The sequence below is a fragment of the Pristiophorus japonicus genome, chromosome 1, assembly GCF_044704955.1.
Source record: "Pristiophorus japonicus isolate sPriJap1 chromosome 1, sPriJap1.hap1, whole genome shotgun sequence".
Classification (NCBI taxonomy): domain Eukaryota; kingdom Metazoa; phylum Chordata; class Chondrichthyes; family Pristiophoridae; genus Pristiophorus; species Pristiophorus japonicus.
In genome coordinates, this window is record NC_091977.1 from 440,258,315 (window position 1) to 440,280,917 (window position 22,603).

Consider the following 22,603-nt stretch of genomic DNA (forward strand, 5'->3'; position numbering starts at 1 on the left):
GAGGGGGGGGGGCAATGATAAATAATTGGGGGAGGGGTGGGGGGAAAGACAGCAATTGGGAGAGGGAGCCATCAGGGAAAAACAAACAAGTTTATGCACCCAAATTAGCAAATAAACTAACGCCTGTTTCTGGTCCGGGCTATGAACGTCTGTTTTCTGCCTTCACCAATATGGCGGCAGGTGTACTTTCAGTGCGTAATGAACACTTGCACCCAGCCCACCATATTGTAAGCTTAGGCCCCCGTTTTGTGCCTGTAAAATTATTACTAAGAGTGAGGAAAGGTTAGGGGAAACTTCTGTCCATAGAAGATTGATGGAGCATGGAGTGCTTTGCCTCAATAAGTGGTTACAGACCATTGTGTCCTGCAAGGGAAAATTGATTTAAAAAATTGAAGCAGAGGAAAATACAAGGCTATGGGGAGTGTGTGGTGCAGTGAATTACATTTGGATTGCTTTAGACTGCCTTCTTCTGTGTTGTAAAGAGGTATAGTTACATGGTATTAATTACTTATTCCCTATTTAAATCATGAATCTATAACATTGCAGAATTATTTTCAATTTAAAAACACAAAGATAATTAAGTTTGGTGATGTTCTCGTTCAGTCATTTTGCCTTGGCAACTCCTTTCCTCAGCACCTTTACCTTGCAATCTCCCTCCCTGCCTTCAAAAATCTCAAGGTCGTCCTCAACTGTTTTTGTGCCCCTGACTACCTTCCTTTCTCCCCCCACTGCCTCTTCCACCCCAACCTGGTGTCTAACCACTATCTACCTTCCTATAAACTGCTCTGAGACTTCTCTGTAAAGAATGTGTGTTATAGAAATGTAAGTTATTGCTATTTCGACACCAGAACTGTTATAGAAACACATAAAAGTTACACAGAAACAGGCTATTAGGTCCAACCAGCCGTGTCAGATTTATTTTCCACGCGAGCAAATAGCTCTGATCACATTGTCCCATCCTCTTCAGCATGGTTTCATGAAAAGGAAATCATGTTTGACAAATTTGCAGGAGTTCTTGAGCAGGGTGGATAAGGGGGAACCGGTGGATGTGATGTATTTGGATTTCCAGAACGCATTCGATAAGGTGCCACATAAGAGGTTACTGAACAAGATAAAAGCTCACGGGGTTGGGGGAATATATTAGCATGGACAGAGGATTGACTAACTAACAGAAAACAGAGAGTCGGGATAAATGGATCTTTTTCCGGTTGGCAAACAGTGACTAGTGGAGTGCAACAGGGATTGGTGCTGGGTCCTCAACTATTTACAATCTATATTAATGACTTGGATGAAGGGACCAAGTGTAATGTAGCCAAGTTTGCTGATGATACAAAGATGGGTGGGAAAGCAAATTGTGAGGAGGACACAAAAAATCTGCAAAGGGATATAGATAGGCTAAGTTACTGGGCAAACATTTGTCAGATGGCGTATAATGTGGGAAAATGTGAGGTTATCTACTTTGACAGAAATAATAGAAAAGCAAATTATAATTTAAATGGAGGGAAATTGCAAAGTGCTGCAGTAGAGAGAGACCTGGGGGTCCTTGTGCATGAAGCACAAAAAGTTAGTATGCAGGTACAGCAAGTAATCAGGAAGGCAAATGGAATGTTGGCCTTTATTGCAAGGGGGATAGAGTGTAAAAGCAGAGAAGTCCTGCTACAACTGGACAGAGTATTAGTGAGGCCACACTTAGAGTACTGCGTACAGTTTTGGTCTCCGTATTAAAGAAGGATATACTTGCATTGGAGGCTGTTCAGAGAAGGTTCACTAGGTTGATTCCGGAGATGAGGGGGTTGACGTATGAGGATAGTTTGGGCCTATACACATTGGAGTTCAGAAGAATAAGGTGTGATCTTATTGAAACTTATAAGATAATGAGGGGGCTCGACAAGGTGGATGCAGAGAGGATATTTCCATTCATAGGGGAAACTAAAACTAGGGAATATAGGGCCCAAATTTCCCCAACCCCTTTTTCTGGCGCACTCACCCGAGGTGCGACGCTTTTGTCCGCCTCCAAGCGCGCCGAAAATCTTCCTCCCGATTCTGGCCGCTCTGCAGCCTCTCCTTGGTGATGGCGTAGAGTGGCCAGTGGATTAGGGGCGGAGTGAGGTCCCGGCGCTGAAAACAGTGCTGGGACCTCTGCACATGCGCGCTAGAGTGTGCGCGCATATCCAGTAGCTCCTGGCAGTCCGAATCTGTGCGACGCTCTGCAGGCTGTGTGGAAGGGGCCTGAAGCACGCTGTCCCTAGCCCCTCTCTCATCGGCGGGCCGCTGCGTTCTCCAAGATAGGACTTCTATTTTTTATTTGTTATTTATTGATTAATTGATTAATTGATTGCTTATTACTTTGGTCTTGGTGCTTTAGGTGCAGGGTTCCTACTGTTTTTTTTATTTGTTAATTAACTGCTGATTATTTTTTGTGCTTTGTTTAGTGCTTGGTGCATATGTACTACTTTGTTTAGTGCTTGGTGTTTTAAATGTATTTATGCTTCTTTAATTTTGTTGTGAAGGTGTTTGTAGTGTTTTGCAAGGTCCTCTCCCCCCTCCCCCCCCTTATCTCTGGCTGCCTGCGCTGATTTCTTAATTCACCGCAGAGTTTTTCAGAACGTACACTTACGCCGGTCTAAATTAGTTTGGAGTAAGTTTTAGCTGGCTAAATTTGCTTAAATGGCCAAAACAGGCATAAGTGGCTGGTAACGCCCCCTTTTGAAAAAAAAACTAAAAAAACCTAACTAACTTACTTACAGTGGAGCAACTTAAATGGGGAGAATTGCGATTTTTAAGTTACTCCAAAAAAATCTAGTTGCTCCAAAAAAAACAGAGCAACTCCTGGGGAAACTTGGGCCCACAGTCTTAGAATAAGGGACTGCCCATTTAAAACAGAGATAAGGAGAAATTTATTTTCTCAGAGGATTATAAATCTATGGAATTCTCTGCCCCAGAGAGCTGTGGAGGCTGGGTCATTGAATTTATTTAAGGCGGAGGTAGAGAGATTTTTGAGCAATAAGGGAATAAAGGATTATGGGGAGCGGGCAGGGAAGTGGAGCTGATCAGTCCATGATCAGATCAGCCATGATCTTATTGAATGGCGGAGCAGGCTCGAGGGGCCAAATACCTTACTCCTGCTCCTATTTATGTTATGTTCCCAAATCCCTTCAACCCCTTTTCCTTCATCAACCTATCCAATCTTGAACAGTGACATAGTTTCTGCAACAACCACTAACACTGCAAATGAATCCAGTCTCATAACTCTTTGGGCAAAGAAATATCTCTTACAGTATTATGATCACGGTTTCCCCAAATGCTCTCCCACTGAAACATGCTGCACTTACCCCACTTCATTCCCCAGAACTAGAGCCACCACTGCTTACCTCGTTGGGCTGGAAACATACTGATCAAGAAGGATCAAGAAGGGGAATTCCTCACTCTCTCTGCCCTTTCCACTCCTTACTATCCAAGTCTATATTGGGATAATTGAAGTCCCCCATTATCTCTACTCTGTAGTTCTTGCATCTACTCTACTCTGTAGTTCTTGCATCTACTCTACTCTGTAGTTCTTGCATCTATCTGTAATTTCCCTGCAAATTTGCTCCTCTATCTCCTTCCCATATTTGGTGGCCTAAAGTCATCATCATCATCATAGGCGGTCCCTCGAAAAGGGATGAGTTCACAGGTGTCTCAATGAAGGACCCGAACTACATCTTCAAGGGTGGAAGATGCCGGTGCGTGGATTTTTTAACGTGTGGTGGCCGTTCATCACCAGCCACCACACGTGCTTGACAGAGCTAGGTCTTGGTCTAGTGGCAAGGATTACCCAAGACGACTGGAGACCAGCTCTGCTGCACGGGCCTGGTGCGAGCCCAGAACTCACGCCTCCCCTGGGCCCCGATCACGTCCCTCGCTGCTCCTTCGCCCTGACCTCGCTGCTCCTGCTGTAACTGCCCACGCTCCAATCACCGACCTGGGCCTTGATGATATCATTCTTCGCTGCCGTCGCCCTCCTGCACCAGCTCGCGCTGCTCCCTGAAGTAGTATGCCTCCATGCTGGTCCTGGGCCACCACTCTCCGCTCTTTTTATGGCCCCGACCTGCCGCTGGTGTTCTCACGCAGGTCGGGGCCTCCACTCCGCTCCCGAGCCGCCGCTCGCCGCTCCTTTTATGGCCCCGACCTGCCGCTGATGCCCAACGTATACATTCGGTAACATACTAGCTCCTCTATTGTATCTTAATGCTAACCAAATAAAGTATCTGTTCTAAATATCTTACATTTAATTCTCTAGGGCCCCTCGTTGTTGACCCTTCAACTACTGGACAGTCTGCTTCTATCCACATTGCCCCATCTTTTCATAATTTTAAACACTTCTATTATATCGCCACTCAATCGGCGTAGTTCTAACAAAAAAAGACCCAATTTTTCCAAGTCTTTCTTTGTATCGGCCGTTCTGCGCATGCGCAATTATTTTTTTTTCTTCCCGCACTTCTGGTCTGTGTCCAATCGCAAATGCTACTGCAGGGTGCGGCCGCGTGAATGCGCAGTACACCCAGGGCTGAATCAGCCATTTTACATTGGGATTTTGATAATGGAGGAGGATGATTCCATACAGCATGCCAGGCGATTTAGCCAGGATGCTACTGAAGCTCTAAAAGGGGGCTGTGGAGAGAAGATGGCAGGCGTTGCATTGTAGGGGTGGATCTAGACCACTGCCATCCATTTTTAAAAGGATCTGGAGGGAAATCACTGAGGAGGTCTCTGCCTCAGACACTGTGATCAGGACTGGCTTACAGTGCTGAAAGAAGTTTAAAGATCTTTCAAGGGTCGTTAGAGTACAATTTTAATTCATGCACTCCTTCATTACTTCAATTTGTTCTCATGCTGTTGGGGCCTCTCAGCACTCTGTGGGCTACCTCCTAAAATGCATGACATATAGGTAGGCTTAGTTTGGCACCCTATTTGCCATGAATGATCTTTACACATTATTAAGATTGCTTTCTGAGATTCTCATAAGATGGCTCTGCACTCTGATGTCCCCCTGATGAACCGCGTGCAACTTCCAAGGCCATTAAACAGAGGACTGTATTACATTCAGACAGTATGATGCAAGTGCTTTAGTGGCTATCTGTGCCACAAGAGTAGATGGACCCTCATAACCATTCCCATTTTCATCTTAGCAAGCAAAGAAGTCACACAATCGCTGTGAGCAGGTACAGATAGACAGCGGTCCGCCTCAGACCCTGTCACTCACCAGCATCGAGGAGAGAGTGGCAGGCCTCATCGGTGTCTCAGGTCGGGCAACTGCCACTGGGGGCGCTGACCCCTGCTCGGAAACTGAGGTTAAGTCCTACACACTCCCAATGTCATGTAGTGTGTCTGGACTAGGGTTGGGGCAATGTAATGCAGTGTCTCTGGACTAGATATAATGGAGTAGTGGCAGTCCTTCAAATGAGCCTGTGCTATGTGACCTTCCTCATGTCACCCTGCCCCCTCCCCTGCTGCTAACCACTCCTCTGTTGCTTTCTACTTCCAGGTGACCAGACACATGCGTCGCATCCCTCCACGTCAGGCCATCATATGGAGAAGGAGTAAAAGGATACAAATGAGCTGACTCCAGCGCAGCAACCAGTGCAGATGCAATCCACCCATTCTATCATCGTCACTCAGCTCCTCTGAGGACGACGTGACGTTCTCGGGGTTTGACGACTCTGCTGCTCCTGAGACTAGTGGCATGCAGCAATGCAGTGCTGGGGTTGAATCCTGTATGCCATCTCTCCAGAGGGTGATTTGGCAAAGTCAGTCTGCTAACAGGCAGGCAGATGTGGAAATGGACAGGGTGGGAATGTCCAGGGAGAGCATCCAGGTCAGCCGTCAGATCCTTGATGTCTTGGGTAGGATTCCCGCGAGCATCGACAGTCTCAAAGCGACCATTACGGAGGTAGGGTCGTAGACTGTCAGTGCAAGCCATGATACCTGCGAGGCCATCAATGCCCACACGAGACTGGTGGCCTCCAGCTGAGAGTGGAGTCCCGGAGAGTGTGGCACGAACCCTTGCGGAATATGGTGCATCACAGGCACAAGCTCTGCTTCAGCTTGGGCAGGTGAAGAGCTAGCCAGTCAGAAACTGGGCCTTCCACACCATGAGCTGGTCCAGTGCATCTCTAGTGCATCTCCATTGTCTCGCTCCCCAACACAGCAGCGCTCTAGCAATGTTGCTGCAAGTCATCTTGATGCTACTTTGATTAGGAGCAGCAAGCAAAGGAGAATGATAAGGGGAAGGGGGGGGGGAGGGGGCAAAAGCCTGTCGTAAAAAATAGTGGAGCAGGGGTTGCTGCATTGTGTTGTTGATGCTGGATGCATTCTAAGTTTAATGTCACACTGTTATGTTCTGGATTATGTTGTTGATAATGTTGTTGAATGATCACACTGCTGGATGCAGCTAATTATTTTGTGTTATTTTATTAAAGTTTCACAATAAAGGTTACATTACAAAGTTTCAAATGTTACAATATTTAATAAATTCTTTTGTTCACCGTAACCATTTCGATGTAGTGCCTCAGTTGCAGTAAAGTAGGAATAGCCAAAATGGCGGGATAGAGTGGCCAGGCATAGGTCAAATGCGCCGTTCAATCTTCAAGCAAAGCGTTCAATTATGGGCTGCTGACATAAGGCTTTTGCAGTGGTGAAATCTCCACAATGCCTCCCCTGTGGTTGTGGTGGTGGTGGTGGCAGTGGCATGGGTACCTCGCCAGGCTCCTCTTCCTCGTCTTGCTCCTCCTCTTTAGCCCCCTCTCTCCTGAAGTGGTCCTGCAATCCCCATTGGCAATTCCTGTTCCCTCATGATGGCTAAGTTGTGTAGCATGCAGCACACCAGAATAAACTCAGAGACCTGCTGAGGGGAGTATTGTAGGCAGTCTCCAGAGTGGTCCAGACATCAGAAGCATTGCTTGAACACTCCAATTGTCTGTTCGACAATGTTGCATGGCTCTCATTATAGCGATACTCGGCTTCTGTCTGAGGGTTCCGGAGGGGGTGTCATGAGCCAGGTGGCAAGGCCGTAACCTTTGTCCCCGAGCATCCAGCTCTGGCCTTGTGGTTGATGCTGGTAAATGCGTGAGACACTGCTCTCACGCAACTTGAAAGCATCATGGATACTCCCTGGATATTGGGCATTGACTGCCATGATGTGCTGAGTATGGTCGCAGACGGATCTGTACGTTCATGGAGCGGAATCCCTTTCGGTTTCGGTAAACCTCAGCATTCTGTAAAGGTGCTCGCAGGGCGATGTACGTACAGTCAAGGGCACCTGAACCTTGGGGAAGCCAACAAATCGTCCAAAACCTACAGCCCTCTCATTTTGGGTCTCCTTGGTCATTGGGAAGTTTATGAAGTCCATTCTGCATGTATATAGTGCATTAATCACCTGGCAAATCCAGCAACGTGTAGTGTGCAAGATGGAGCATGTAAGAGGAAAATTTGGCATTAGGGGTACCAGCGGGACAAGGGTTAAAGTGCTGGTTCCTGCACTGGCCCATAAGGAGGTAAAGACCTTTCTTCTCACGCCTTGTACATTCCAGCACCAAGGCTCCAGAAGGTACTGTTATGGGTTGGGATATCAGATAGTATGTCCCCCACTGATGCCTGAAAGGAGCCGGAGGCATAGAAGCCAAGTGCCACAGTCACCTTCACCTCGATGGGCAATGTAGTCCTGTTGCCACTGGTAGGCTGAGCTGGCATATCTGTGTGACCACCTCTTTTATGAATATAGCAGCCAGGATTACTGGCTCCCGACCTAGCATGGCTCCCATCTTTTAAAATGTCCTTAAATGTCCTTTATAAAACAAACTAGAAACTCACATAAACTTCACAATTAAAAGTATGCAGTAACACAGCGTTCTTCTCCCAATCCCTTTAATCACTCACAACTGCGGCTTTCTCCTCCGTTTTCAACATGGCGCCGTTAGCGGCTGGTGTGCCCCGGGTCTGTTTTCTTAGTGGGTTCTCGGGCAGACACTAAATCGGGCAAAATGCTTGAAAGTTCTGCCCGGGCCGCTGGCTCAGTGATGCACGACGATTTAAGTCATCCAAAAGGTCAAAACAGTGGTGGGGCGCTAACTTTTAGCGCCTCCACAAAACCGGGGGTGAAAATTCCGCCCAGGCGCAAAATCTTGTGCGCCTTGTTTCACGCCCCCCCCCCAAAAAAATCATTTTTGAGCCCCGCCAAGGCACTAAATGGGGCGCAAATGAGCCGAAAATCCAGCCCATAATATTCCTGGCTACAAGGTATTCAAGAAAGATAGGAATGGAAAAAAAGGAGGGGGTCGGGGACCATAGAAACTATTATAGCACTGGAGAGAGTTGATGTAGTTGAGTGCTCAAAGACCCTTACTTGGCTAACATTAAGGAACAATAGAGGAGCTATTAGTGTAAAGAGCAAAGTGGGAAAGGAATTTCTGAAATATTTACAAGAGAACTTTCTTGATCAGTGTGTTTCCAGCCCAATGAGGAAGGAAGCAGTGCTGAATCTAGTTCTAGGGAATGAAGTGGGGAAAGTGGAAGATGTTTCAGTGGGAGAGCATTTGGTGAACAACATCTTGGTATTATGATCATAGTTGCTGTATAGATGCATCAGGTGTAGAATAGTTATGGAAAAGGACAACGAACAATCAATGATTCTCTCTGAATGGTAGAACGGGCTCGAGGGGCTGAGTGGCCTACTCCTATGTTCCTCTCTATACAAATCTTTGAATGTCGCAGGACAAGTTGAGAAGACTGTTAAAAAGCATATGGGATTCTTGGCTTTATTAAAAGAGGAATAGAGTAAAAAAGCAAGGAAGTTATGCTCTACCATGATAAACACTGGTTAGGTCTCAGCTGGAGTATTGTGTTCAATTCTGGACATAAAGGATGTCAAGGCTTCCAAATCTCATGTGCAGAAGAGGTTTACGGGAATGGTACCAAAGATGAGAGACTTCAGTTATGTGGAGAGACCGGAGAAGCTGGGGTTGTTGAGAAGGTTAAGAGGAGATTTGATAGAGGTGTTCAAAATAATGAACGGTTTTGATAAGAGTAAATAAAGAGAAACTGTTTCCAGTGGCAGAAGGGTCAGTAACCAGAGGAGACAAATTTAAGGTGATGGGTAAAAGAACCAGCAGCGACAAGAGGAAACTTTATTTTTTAATAGTGAGCTGTTGTGATCAGAATGCATTGCCTGAAAGGGTGGTGGAAGCAGATTCAATATTAACATTAAAAAGAGAATTGGATAAATACTTGAAGGGAATAACATTACAGGGCTCAGATGGGCCATGTGTTATCTGTGGAATTTTCCACAGTATTTTTCCCCTAATTGGCCCAAGGTTTTTCCATTTTTTTTGCCTCTCCCAGGAGATTACTGCGGCCCCAGAAGTGGAGGGAAAAATTGGAGTCTCGTCATTGACAAACTGTTGCATGTCTCTTTGCTAGAAAGCAGCATTAACAAAGGCCTGGGAGTATACTGGCCACTTACTCGGTTGCACAACTGTGATTTTCATTTGTCCTTTAAAGCCCCTCAGCGTATGCTTGCTGAGTTGTGAAGTTTGTGCCAAATGTGAAGGCACTTTAGCGCTCTGGGTTTTCGTCCAGTGGGAAGTGACTTAAGTGGACATGATAAAGGCTGCATGTAAAAACAAAGGAAGAAAAGTAACTTGGATGATGGCTCAGAGTTTATCCAGTAAGAAGCCAAGTCCATCAGATGATTCCTGCCAACACTCAGTCATGGCTCAGTGAGTTTATCCAATGAGTAACTGAGCCATACATGGCAGAAAGGTTCCACGGTAAATCCCTAGTCTGTGGTAAGTTAGCTACAATTGACCTCAGTGTCCCTGGGTTAGACAATCATAGACAGAGTTCTCATTCCTGATCACTATCTTGCTCCTCGCATTGTAAATGTGTGTATGGATAGGATTGGACTAGTTATAATGGCCTCCATTGTAAAACTCAAACATACATAGGTGAGGTGGATGAAAAATGAGAAAGGAATCAATATCTTCAGTAGAGGTTAGGAGGGAAATAAAGAAAATAAAGGAGAGAAAGTAGCGGATTTTAAATAAAAATAAGCTAGCTGTATTTTGGCCACCTTGATGCACACAAATTTTCTTTTAAACTGAACACTATACTTAAAACAATATAAACACAGTAACAGTACTTCAGTACGAAATGCTTAATGAGGAATTACAGGTACACCTAATTTAATCAGTTTGCTTGAAGTGGTTAAAGTTGGAGGTCGAAACAAAGTCACTATTAGCACAAGGAATTAAATAAATACAGCAGATTAAATTAAACCTTATTATGCTTATTATACAGTATTTCAGCCAGAATATCACCATGCTTCAACTGAATAGATTGTGCTAGTTGATGCTAGCCATGATGCTCACCTCTGGCTTATGTGGTGAGGGTGGGGGCATTTTTAACATGAAAAATAGCAATTCTACATTTTTTTTTAAAGTGAGTGGTATAAATTACAATGAAAATATCATCTTGATGTTCAAAGGACAATAAGCTGCTTGAGCTACATTCTTGATTATGTCATCTGAATCATCCAACAGAGACTTTGCTGTAATCCCCATCATTTGCTGTTTTAATACATTGGCCCAGAGTTTGCAATCAGAATGACAGTGAGGCGAACAGCTTTCACTGTTATAATGGAGGAAATCTGACAGCAACTTCTGGCTTCCGCACATGTGCATTTAAGCGTGAAAATCTAGAAATTGCTGCGAGAGATAACCTGCTCTATCACAGGGTGCACTGTTGCAGTACTCGCCGATAGACTCAGCATTGAAATGACTGCAACAGCGTGAACTTGGGGTACGTGTCCACTAGTTCTGCACTAAAAATGGCTGCAATTAGGGCTGGTGCATTCAGGAGTAAGTGAGTTTATAACAGTATAATAGGTGATAATTACTGCTGAACAACCTCTCTGCTCTGGCCCTGAAAATTTAATTTTACAAGTGCAGAGTCTCATTCTCTCAGAAGAAAATTACTGCTGGAAATTTCTTTGAAATTTAATATTTTTTTAAAAAAGTTTTGAGTCTATCTCTTTTATCTCTCTCCTTTAATCTCATCGGCATTTTCCAATCTTTCTTTCACTCTCTCTACATCATTTAAATCTAATTTATTTTTCCTGCTTTATACTTCCTGGTTTGGACTCTGCGTGGCTCAGTGAGGATTCTTCAATCTGATTGGTTGAAGAGCCTCACTGTTGCTTCACTGTTCACAGATCCCAACAGAAGGCGCCGCGCTGAAACAGATGCTGGATATGGGAAAATCTCTCTTGACAAGTTCACAAAGAGTCTGTGGGCAGCTGTCGGCAAGGTAACTGGCGAACTCCTTCATCACAAAGCAAAGTGTGGACCAATGACTTCAAAGAACATTGAAGGGCCACTGCACGCTAAAGGGCTATTGCACGATAAAGGGCCAACATCTGTTTCCACAGATTGGTGGAGTTCTTCATCGACAATGAGGTGCCGATCAGATAATAATCATTCTGGGAAGTGGAGGGAACTCTGAGGGAGAGTCATCATCCAGCTGCTTTAACATCTTGTGGCTCAAGTGTGACTTATAGACAAGTTTTCCCACTTGCCTGCAGGAAGAAAATGGTCCAAAGATTATTAAGTACAACATACCAATTTCCAAACACTTCTTACCTTGCAAATCACTGATCATTTCTGAGCCAAGGCTGCGATCTCTTTTTTCAGTATCCAAAGCAGATTGTTGCTGGATAATATCCTTCTCCAGCTGTAACTTGGTATTCTCTAAAGCTCGGTTTCTCTCCTGCAGATCACTATTTACAGTCTCCAACTGGCTCATGTTCTTTGTTATTTCAGTTTGGTTCCTCCGTAATCTTGCAGCTGTGTCCGATTCAGATCGCAGCAAAGCGTTAGCTTCTTCCAACTATTAATAAACAACAGCATTAAGTTTTTCAGGCATATCTTGCTTTATTGATTTTGAAAAACGTCAGCATATGGGTTTTCGGCTTACTTGTTTTTGTAACTGCATTATTTTCTCATTTGATATGTGAGAGTTCTGGTTCATTTTCTTTAAGTCCTCAAGTTGCTCCTTCAGTGTAGATACTACAGATAAAAACAGTAAGCAGTCCAAAGTTACAGCCGCCTTATCAATGCAATGTAACCCATTGTGGAAGGGATTTTCTATTAAAAGAGTTTCTAATAGGCACAAATTTCAAGAACATATCTAACAAGCCACATTTTAATCAGCAAACATGAAAAAGCAAAAAGCGTTGCATGGGGACACTGGTGCCTCACCTAAATCGGCACTCTTATTGTGCGGGTACAGACAGTATGCTATTCAACCAATTTGGGAGCAATGCAACAACAACCACCTGCATTTATATAGCACCTTTAATGTAGTAAAATGTCCCAAGACATTTCACAGGAGCGTCATCAAACAAAATTTTACATCGAACCACATAAGGAGATACGACAGGTGAGGTAAGTTTTAAGGAGCGCCTTAAAGGAGGTTTAGGGAGGGAATTCCAGAACTTAGTGTTGTGTATCTGTAAAGCATGCACTCCCATGTTCCGCGACCAGGGAGCTCATCCCCTGAAGTCCCAAGGGATCCCAGCATCCCTTGGGAGCACTGTATATAAGCCGGACCCCAAGGCCTGTTCCTCACTCTGGAGTGTCTTATTAAAGACTGAGGTCACTGTTACTTTAACCTCCGTGTGCAGTCTCATCTGTGTTAGGAACACAATACTTAGGTTCTAGACAGCTGAAGGCATATCCGCCAATGGTGGAGCGATTAAAATCGGGGATGTGCAAAAGGCCAAAATTGGAGGAGCGCAGAGATCTCAGAAGGTTGTAGAGCTGGAGGAGGTTACAGAGATAGGTAGGGTCAAGGCCATGAAGGGATTTGAAAACAAGGATGAGAATTTTACAATTGAGGCGCTGACGGACCGGGAGCCAATGTAGGTCAGTGAGCACAAGGGAGATGGGTGACCATGACTTGGTGTGAATTAGGATATGGACAGTAGATTTTTGGATGAGCTCGGGGAATCTTCACAACCAAATCTTATCTTGTCCTTACCAGGTGTCTGCACATTTGCACTTTACAGTGGGAGTTATTGAATAACATTTAAGAGTGGAACCGCATTTTTATCGTTTCTCCACCCCGCCCCCCACCCCCAAACTATTGTTGTGCAATAAAAATTGCTTGCTAGCCACAGGTGTGGCTACACTATCACTGTTTTAACCACATGCACTAATTTTAGCAGAAAATACCTTGCATACACTCACACAATACAGGTAAATATACTTAACATGTATATTTACTTACAAACATCTACCACCATTCAGTCACTAAGGAAGTAAAGCACTTCCACTCTGCATTTTGTCTTAGCATTTTTTCACCAAATGTACAAAAAGGTTAAAGTACATACGCAGCCACCATGTAAATATGAGTACTGAGATCACACACCCAATGACAATGTCAATCTCATTTTTAATTTACTAATCAGAATTAGCCACATCTAGATTCCCAATTACCCACATGTGGCTAGTGGCTAATATATTGGATAATACTGTCCTAGCCCAAGATTAATAAATATATATATCTTTAATTATACAGTTAATCTTGGGGTGCAGCTATACTGCACAAAGGAATGTGATAGCCATTTGCTTGAGTGTCCATCATTAATGGTGATCTGATTTATTCTAGTGCTCCGAGTGTATCCCCGATTCTGAAGTTCTGGCGAAATCACTGGTGATATTTCTGTTGAAGGTTTCACCCTAGCATTGTAACCACTTAACTAGAATTCTAAAGTCACAGTATAAATGCATCGTTAGATGAACAGAGCACTTAGCAATCCTGAACTGAATTTAAGTTAAGTTATTAGGAAAAGCAAGTATAATGTTACAGAAAATTGATGACAAGTTGTTTATGTAAGTTACAATTGTTCTCCTGTGTCTCCATATCCTTTTTATAATCTGGAGACCCCAGATCTATTCACAGTACTCCATGTGTGGTCTAACCAAGGTTCTAAACAAGATGAACATAACTTTTCTGGTTTTCAATTCTATCCCTCTAGAAAATGCTTTGTTTGCTTTTTCTTTTAAACGGCCTTATTAACCAGCGTGGCCTCCTTATTCTTCCTACCAAAATGTACAACCTCACTTATCTATATTGAAGTTCATTTTCAATTACATGCCCATTCTGCAAGTTTATTAATGTCTTCCAGTATTTTGTCGCAGTCCTCCTCTGTATTAACTACACACATCCTCAATTTGTCATCGTCTGCAAATTTTGAAATTGTACTTCCGATTCCAGAGCTTAAATTGTTTATGTAAATAGTGAACAACAGTGGTCCCAGTTAACTGACGCAGGCTTCAATGCTTTTGCTGGGAGTTTTAAAAAATAGAAACACAAACATAATGGTGTTTGATAACCAGATCATTAAAGGGAGTGCACTAATACTACTATTACTGCCAAAGAAGCATTTCTTCTGATCTCGAGCACTAAATCCTACCTTTTCCATGGATTTTCATCACTACCCTTTTGAAGGTAGGATACCCTGAATTGCACAATTGATCTTGGATAACTTGTTTCTAGTTATATTCAAATGTCCTTGGGAAGCACTCTAGTATTTGATTAGTTTTGCCTTAAATTATTATAATTAACTAAATAGGCACAGACAAAAAAAAAGAGTATTCTATCATACAGGACAGTAGACACAATTATACAGTGTGCAGTTTGATGACCAAGTTTGCACTAAACAAGGCAGTAACATTTTAGAAACATGCAAACACGGGTAACACACTGCAAGTATTAGCCAACTAGCTCACCCTCATTTTCTAAATTGCGCCTCTTTTCAGCCTCTTGTTCCAATTTCCTTTGGTATTCATTGATTTTGTGCTGTACCATCATTTTTTCCTTCTCAAGCTGAGACATATTAACCTCTAAACTTTTTCTTGCATTGCTCTACAGATAAAAGCCAAAACACAAAATTTCAAATTGGAAAAATTTTTGGTGAACAAAACAAAACCACAGTGATCAATCCGAATATATTGAAAATATTATACTCAATAATATGGCACAACGTTTTCTGAATGCGAGTATGTCTCAATCTAAAAGCCTTAAATTATTTGTACGCCAGTTTCTAAGGATATTGATGATTCAAGACAGATTTTTAAAAAACTTATTTATCTTAAACAAAATGCAAATAAAATACAAAGCCCTATAGTATGTGAATTAAAAAATATTGCAATTTAAAAGTAATCTTCACATTTTGGGATACTATTCCAAGTGAAAGAGGAACAGAACCCACATTTTGTTGCTTACGGTAAACAAATTCAAACTATAGCAAATATTTCTAAAACTCAGTAATTTTATATTTTGGATGCTACAGCTTTAAATGAAGATTAACTTCATGCTCCACATTTATGATAGTGCAAATAATAAACTTACTTATGAAAAAAAACAAATACATTTTTTTTTAAATGTTCAAATTTACAAATATAACTATTTAACATTTTATGAACTGCAAATGTTAAATACCCACTTAAATTTGTGTAGGAAACAGTACAATAAATTATCAATAAATCTGAACAGAAAGCAAATCACCTCATCATCCAGTTCCTTTGTTATTTTCTCTACTTTTGTGCTTACCATCCTAAAAACAAAAGTATTGAACACTGTCATAAAAAAATAAACAGAAAATATATAATGAGCTGGATTTTCGGCTTTGCTCATTTTGGGGCGATAATGGCAGCAAGGCAGTAAAGTTTGCACTCAGTCAGCAAAATTGGGCAGCTGGGTCCTGACTGTGGGGCAGAGCGCTAAGGGAGCTGAGCATGCAAAAATCCCAAGCTAAACAGCCGGCCTCGGAGCGCTCTGAGAGGCCTGGGGAGAAAAATCCTGAAAAAAACCCACCAAAAACATTCCCAATAAATGACTCACGCCACCACAACATAAATCGCAAAAAAATAAAATACAAAACAATCACACTTACCAGAGGTCGACATTACTTACCTCACTGCAGCCGCTACAGCTCAGACCGCCCGCTTTCACAGGCGGTTCCAGCATGGCGCTCAACGGAGCGCTATGGATTGAGCGGGATCCAAAGATCAAGCCACTGTCACAATCAGGGGCACTGCACACCGGTTCGCCTCTTCCGAAACCGGCCACGAAAACCCCAGTGGGGCGCTGGAAGCTGGCCGCCCGCCTGCCTGAAGAGTTCACTGCCATTGCTGCCCCTCCACGGCGAAAACAGAGGCGGCAACAAGCTGAAAGCCCAGCACATAGTGTGCACAGATTCTTGTCTACTGCCCCTCGCCAGAACACTCTTGGCCATGCCACAGTTTCAAACATGGCATGTATTTACAAAAGCAAAATATAGCAGATGTTGGAAATCTGAAATAGAGAGAGAAAATATTGGAAATACTCAGGTCAGGCAGCATCTGTGGAGAGAGAAACAGAGTTAATGTTTCAGGACCTGAAACGTTAACTCTGTTTCTCTCTCCACAGATGCTGCCTGACCAGTTGATTATTTCCAGCATTTTCTGTTTTTATTTTATGACATGCATTTATGTTCATAACATGATTTTAGTGCTGCACTTTAAACAGAATTACACAAAGGAGTGGGCTCTCCAACACATTACAAATGGACAGCTTGAGACAGTGCCTTACCTGGACTTTTGTTCCCATTCATCCTTTAATTGTATTTCATTATGTAATTGCTCTTCAAGTTCATAAATTGCCTTTTTCAAATTTTCAACCTTAAAAGCAAGTCAGCTAAGGTGAAGTACTCATTAATTAAACTATTTTCTGCACATTTCTAAGATTGAATATCAAGCAGAGAGAGAGAAATACATGGCATCACTGAGCTTGTTTAAATTCATTGCTGTAGGTAAATCCTACAGTAATTACCAACATCCAGATATTGTGCAACACTTTCCGTCTGGAAAAAAAAGACTTGCATTTATATAAACATCTCATCTGAAGGAGTCCATCTTTGACAATGCAGCACACCCTCAGTGCAGCACTAGAGCATCAGCATACTTTATGGGTCAAGTCTTGGATTGGGGATTGAATTTACAACCACAGTCACACGTGAAAGTGCTACTAATTGAGCCGAGCTGACACTTTAGAATTCTATTTGTAATGAATGCAATAAAGGATCATGATACACTTTCTCTAAAGCATTTATTTAAACTGATTATGGCTGCTGCATATATAAAGATCATTTTGAGAATAGTCACTAGCCTGCGAAACTAACTAATGAGTTTTATAAATTCTCATTCATCCATGCAAGAAACATTACCCTAAGTGATTCATCTTTAATGTGCTCGAGTTGCTCCCTATGCCCAAGTCCAAATCATGTATTAAGAACAAAAGTGGATCCAGCACTGACTTCTGGGGTACAACACTTACAACTCATTCCAATTTCAGCAATATTATTAATACTAACCCTCAAGTTTCCTGTCAAACAGCTTTCTATACCATTGCTCGCCAGAACTAGATTTCCCCCTTAATTCCTGAGTGGTTCTATCCCCATTAGACATTTCATTCTTATAAAGGCCCTCAATACTTTGTTTTTGATTATCTGCTAGCCTTTTTTATATTCCCTTTTAACCCTTCTAATCTCCATTTTTACATCCACACCACACTTTCTACATTCCTCATTATTTTCTTCAACATTGTTAGAGCTAGTTTTATCATATACCTTCCTTTTAAATATCATAAGCCTGCATCACAACTCTCTATTCTGGCTTTGAAAAGTTTGTAATGCTACCTGAAAGAAAATCCTGAAATGAGCTTTAGAGAAAATGTTGTTCCTCGCTTTATTCCCTCCACTCCTCTCTAAAAACACAAATTATTTATTTCATACAAAATTATTTGAGACTGGAGTTCATGTTTTATTAACAAACCATTTACAAAAAAGCAGTTTGCTTTCTGGATTGCAGAGAAAAATGCAACTAGGATGGCTGCATGAACAATTATATTTACATTATTCAAATATTAGCACCTGAAAGCAATAACATAAAATCCTTACTTGACTATTGTCTATGGTGGAACTAGCTCTACAGTCACTGGCTCGTTTAGAGGTACCAGATGAATTCCTACAAAGATAATGAAACCAATGAAGAATTTATGAAAGCATTTCACACCCATCTCAATAATAGGTTATGTAAAACAGTTAATACTGAAAATCACAATTAAAATTGGCTATCTTAATACAGTGAAATTGTAGTTTATAACAATTTAAATGATACGAGAAAATACCAAGTTACACTGATAACACTTTATTTGGTTTATTTTGCCATAAAAAAACTAAATGAGAGAATGCATTGATACACAAGAGGTTTAGCATCCTTGAAAGTAGATAAATCATCAGGTGTGAATGAAATGTATCCCAGGATGTTGAGAGGCAAGGGAGGAAACAGCGGAGGCTCTGACTGTCATTTTCCAATCCTTTCTGGCTGCAGGCGTGCTGCCAGAGGACTTCTAACGTTGTGCCATTGTTTACAAAGGTAGAAAGGGATAGACCAAGTAATTACAGGCCAGTCAGCCTAACCTCAGTGTTGCAAAATTATTGGAAGAAATTCTGAGGGACAGTATAAATCGTCATTAAGAAAGTCACAGATTAATCAAGGGCAGTCAGCATAGATTTGTTACGGGAAGGTTGTGTCTGACTAACTTGATTGAATTTTGAGAGGAAGTAATGAGGAGGGTCAATGAGCGTAGTGCATTTGATGTAAGCCTACATGGATTTTAGCAAGGCCTTTGACAGGTTGGTTAAAAAAGTAAAAGCCCATGGGATCCAAGGGAAAGTGGAAAGTTGGATCCAAAATTGGCTCAGTGACAAAAAGCAAAGGGTAATAGTCAACAGGTGTTTTTGTGACTCGAAGGCTGTATCCAGTGGGGTTCCACAGGACTCTGTACTAGGTCCCCAACTTTTCGTGGACTTCAATGTAGGAGGCACGATTAAGAAGTTTGCAGATGATACAAAAATTGGCCGAGTGAGGAAGAAAGGTGTAGACTACAGGAAGAAATCAATGGACTGGTCTGGTGGGCATAAAAGTGGCAAATGTAATACAATTCAGAGGAGTGTGAGGTAATGCATTTGGGGAGAGTTAATAAAGCAAGGGAATACACAATAAATGGTAGGATACTAAGAAATGTAGAGGAACATGTCCACAGATCCCTGAAGGTAACAGGACAGCTATATAAATAAGATGGTTAAGAAGGCATATGGAATAATTTCCTTTATTAGTCAAAGCATAGAATATAAGAGCAGAGGGGTTATGCTAGAACTGTATAAAACACTAGTTAGGTCACAGCTAGAGTACTGCGTACAGTTCCGGTCACCACATTACAGGAAAGATGGGATTGCACTAGAGAGGGTGCAGAGGAGATTTACGAGAATGTTGCCAGGACTGGAGAATTTTAGCTATGACGAAAAGATTGGATACACTGGGGTTGTTTTCTTTGGAACAAAGGAGGCTGAGGGGAGACTTAATTGAGGTGCACAAAATTATGAGGGGCCTAGATAGAGTGGATAGAAAGCACCTATTTCTCTTAGCAGAAAGGTTAATAACCAGGGGCATAGATTTAAAATAATATGTAGAAGGATTAGAGGGGAGTTGAGGAGCCATTTTTTTCAGCCAGAGGGGGTCTGGAACACACTGCCTGAAAGGGTGGTAGAGGCAGAAACCCTTAACACATTTAAAAAGTATTTGGCTATGCACTTGAAGTGCCGTAACCTGTTAGGCTACGGATCAAGAACTGGAAAGTCAGATTAGGCTGGATAGCTCTTTTTTGACCTGCGTAACACGATGGGCTGAGTAGTCTCCTACTGCCCGTAAATTTCTATGATTCTATAATATGGATCTAGAAAGGCTTGCATATAAAAATGCAAGAAGGCATAAGATGTTTAGAGTAATCTGGGAAAGTATGAAGGAATACTTAGGGGCCAAGGAGGGTAAAACGGAGACCGAAGTATTAAGTGAGTTATCCCATAGCAGTCTCCCAAGAACATTGAAGTAGGCATTTAATTTAAGGGTGAACATACAACTTGCACATATAACGCTTCAACATAGAAAACATCCAAGTAGCTGAGCAGAGCAAAATAATTAGAGGAGGTGGCCTAAATCTTGGTTTAAGAGATAGGTTTTGAGTAAGCTTTTAACAGTAGAGGGAGAGAAGCAGAGAGATGTAGGGAGGGATTTGTACAGATGTGGGGCAAAATTCGTTATGGCATGTTTTCTGGCTCATAACTGACGGCACACACGCAGCACGCACTCAAACCAGGAGGCCTAAGGCTGTTACATCACCAGAGATAGTTTTCCGCTTTTCCACGAATCAATTTGGCCTGCTTGCCCCTCTGGAGCACTCCACAGCACTCTTTGCTGGTGGTCACTTGTTAGGCCATATCTGCAGCAGGAAAACTGAAGCAGGCTCAGTGCAGTCCAATTTCAGGAAAGGGTCCTAAAACAGGCATTAGGCCCCTCATTAACATATGCAAGCAGCCCAAGCCCCGTTTTAGGAAGTTGCCAGGGACTCCTGAAACAGTGCCCAACCCAACATGGGGTCAGACATATTTCAGGCATCTTTGGGGCACAGGACCTAGCACAGCAAAATTGTTCCTTTTTTGCCTCTGTTTTCCTCCTGGAAAAGGAGCACATGGACCAATTTCTACTCTGTAGGGAGAGAGTTGCAGTGAGTAGCGATACGACAGCTGAAGTTTCTGCATCCCTGGTAGAATGGAGTGAGGGGGGAATGCAGAAAAGGCTGGAGTCAGAATTGTGGAGGACAAAGGAGGGGAGTTAAAGTCTGGAGAAGGTTGTAGAAGTAGGGTGGAGTGATGCTATAAAAAAAGTTGCAGTTGAGAATTTTAAAATTCAATATGCAGGGGGACAGAGAGGCAGTGTGGGTTAGAGAAGATGGGTTGCTGGGGTTTTGCTGAGATGGTGGTGGGTAGCATGCTGCGGGATGGAGTCGAGGACACTCGTGTCAAAGGCAGAGTCTCAATTAAGAAGATCTTCGAAGTGCTCCTTCCAGTTGGCCCTGACTGCCTCAGTGTCCTTAATGAGTGTCTCCCCGTTCTTGGCCAGCAGTGGGGTGGGGCCTTGGGTGCTTGGATCATAGGTGGACTAAACTGCGGTGAAGAATCCTCGCACGGTCATGGCTGTTGGCCAGCTGCTGGATCTCCTGTGCTTTCTCCACCCACCATCTATTCTTTAGGTCGCGGGTTTTTTGTTGGACCTCGGTCTTCAGCCGTCTGCAGAGCTGCTTTGCTACTCCCGAATTGGGTTGCTGCTTTAAGTTCAGAAATGCACTGCGTTTGCGGTTTATTAGCTCCTGGATCTCCTGGTCATTTTCGTCAAACCAGTCTTGGTGTTTCCTGGTTGAGTGACCGAGCGTCTCTCGCAGGCGCTGGTTATAGTGGCCTTGAGGGTAGACCAGTAACTGTGGGCACTCTAACCCCGAGACGCACATCAAGGGTCGGCAGGTTGGCGGTGAGGCGCTAGCTGTATAGGGCTTTCTTAACTGGGTCTTTGAGTGTCCCGATGTTGATTTTTCTGTGGCATTGCTTCTGTTGCTGTAGCCACTTAGGGGCTATATCAATGTTGATAACGGAACAGATTAGGCGGTGGTCTGTCCAGCGGTCATTGGCTCCTTTCGTGGTACGGGTGATAAGCATGTCCTTGCAGTCGCTCGCTCGGACGATGACGTAGTCGAGCAGCTACCAGTGCTTGGAGTGAGGGTGTTGCCACGAGGCCTTGTACTTGTCCCTCTAGCGGAACAAGGTGTTGGCGATGACAAGGTCGTGTTCTAGGCATTTTGTCAGGAGCAGGGTACCGCTGGAGTTGGTTTTCTCTACCCCCTCTCTGCCAATCATGCCTCCCCAGAGGTCTGTATCCTTACCGACTCTGGTGTTGAAGTCGCCGAGGAGGGTCAGTTTGTTGTCCGTAGAAACTCAGGACGGGGATTGTCCAAGGCTGGAGTAGAATTCTTTTTTGACCTCATCTGTTGCGTCGAGTGTTGGAGCGTATGCGCTGATAACTTTGGCGCACTGGTTCCGGCATAGGGTGAACCGAAGGATCATGAGACGTTCGCTTCTCCCGCAGAGGGAGTCTCTGAGGCGGCCGACCAGCTCGTTCTTGATGGCGAAGCCAACTCCATGGGGGTGACTTTCTTCTTCTGATTTGCCTTTACAGAAGAAGGTGTAACCACCATCTTGTTCTTTGAACTGGCCTTCCCCTGCCCGTTGGGTCGCTTAGGGCAGCAATGTCAACATCGGAGTGTTTGAGTTCCCGGGCAACGATGGCGGTGTGGCGTTCCAGTCTGTCGCTGTTGGAGTTGTCCATGAGGGTCCTGACATTCCAGGTCCCGAACTTCATTTGAAGGGTGGAAGATGTCTGTGCGTGAGTTCTTTTAACGTGGGGTGGCCGTTGCACACCAGCTACCACATGGTTTAGCAGAGCAAGGTCTTGGTCCAGTGGCAAGGGGGTCCAAGACGACTGGAGACCAGGCTCTACTGTAAGGGCTTAGCTGCCGACGGTGGGATGCGAGCTGCAAGCTCGGCACTAAGCAGCGCCTTTCGGTGAGATGGTGAGAG

General features: G+C 43.4%; 1 protein-coding gene across 3 annotated transcripts in view; it reads right to left on the minus strand.

Annotated features, from left to right (window-relative positions):
- The window catches only part of rock1 (Rho-associated, coiled-coil containing protein kinase 1), a 324,482-nt gene that overhangs the window by 92,241 nt on the left and 209,638 nt on the right, over positions 1-22,603 (minus strand). For all 3 annotated transcript variants that reach the window (XM_070892926.1, XM_070892932.1, XM_070892939.1), the window contains 6 exons: positions 18,035-18,101; positions 16,669-16,757; positions 15,604-15,652; positions 14,826-14,961; positions 12,007-12,098; positions 11,673-11,919 (listed from right to left, as the gene is read on the minus strand). In XM_070892926.1, coding sequence (XP_070749027.1) covers positions 11,673-11,919; positions 12,007-12,098; positions 14,826-14,961; positions 15,604-15,652; positions 16,669-16,757; positions 18,035-18,101 — 680 coding nt within the window. The remainder of the gene's footprint in view (positions 1-11,672; positions 11,920-12,006; positions 12,099-14,825; positions 14,962-15,603; positions 15,653-16,668; positions 16,758-18,034; positions 18,102-22,603) is intronic.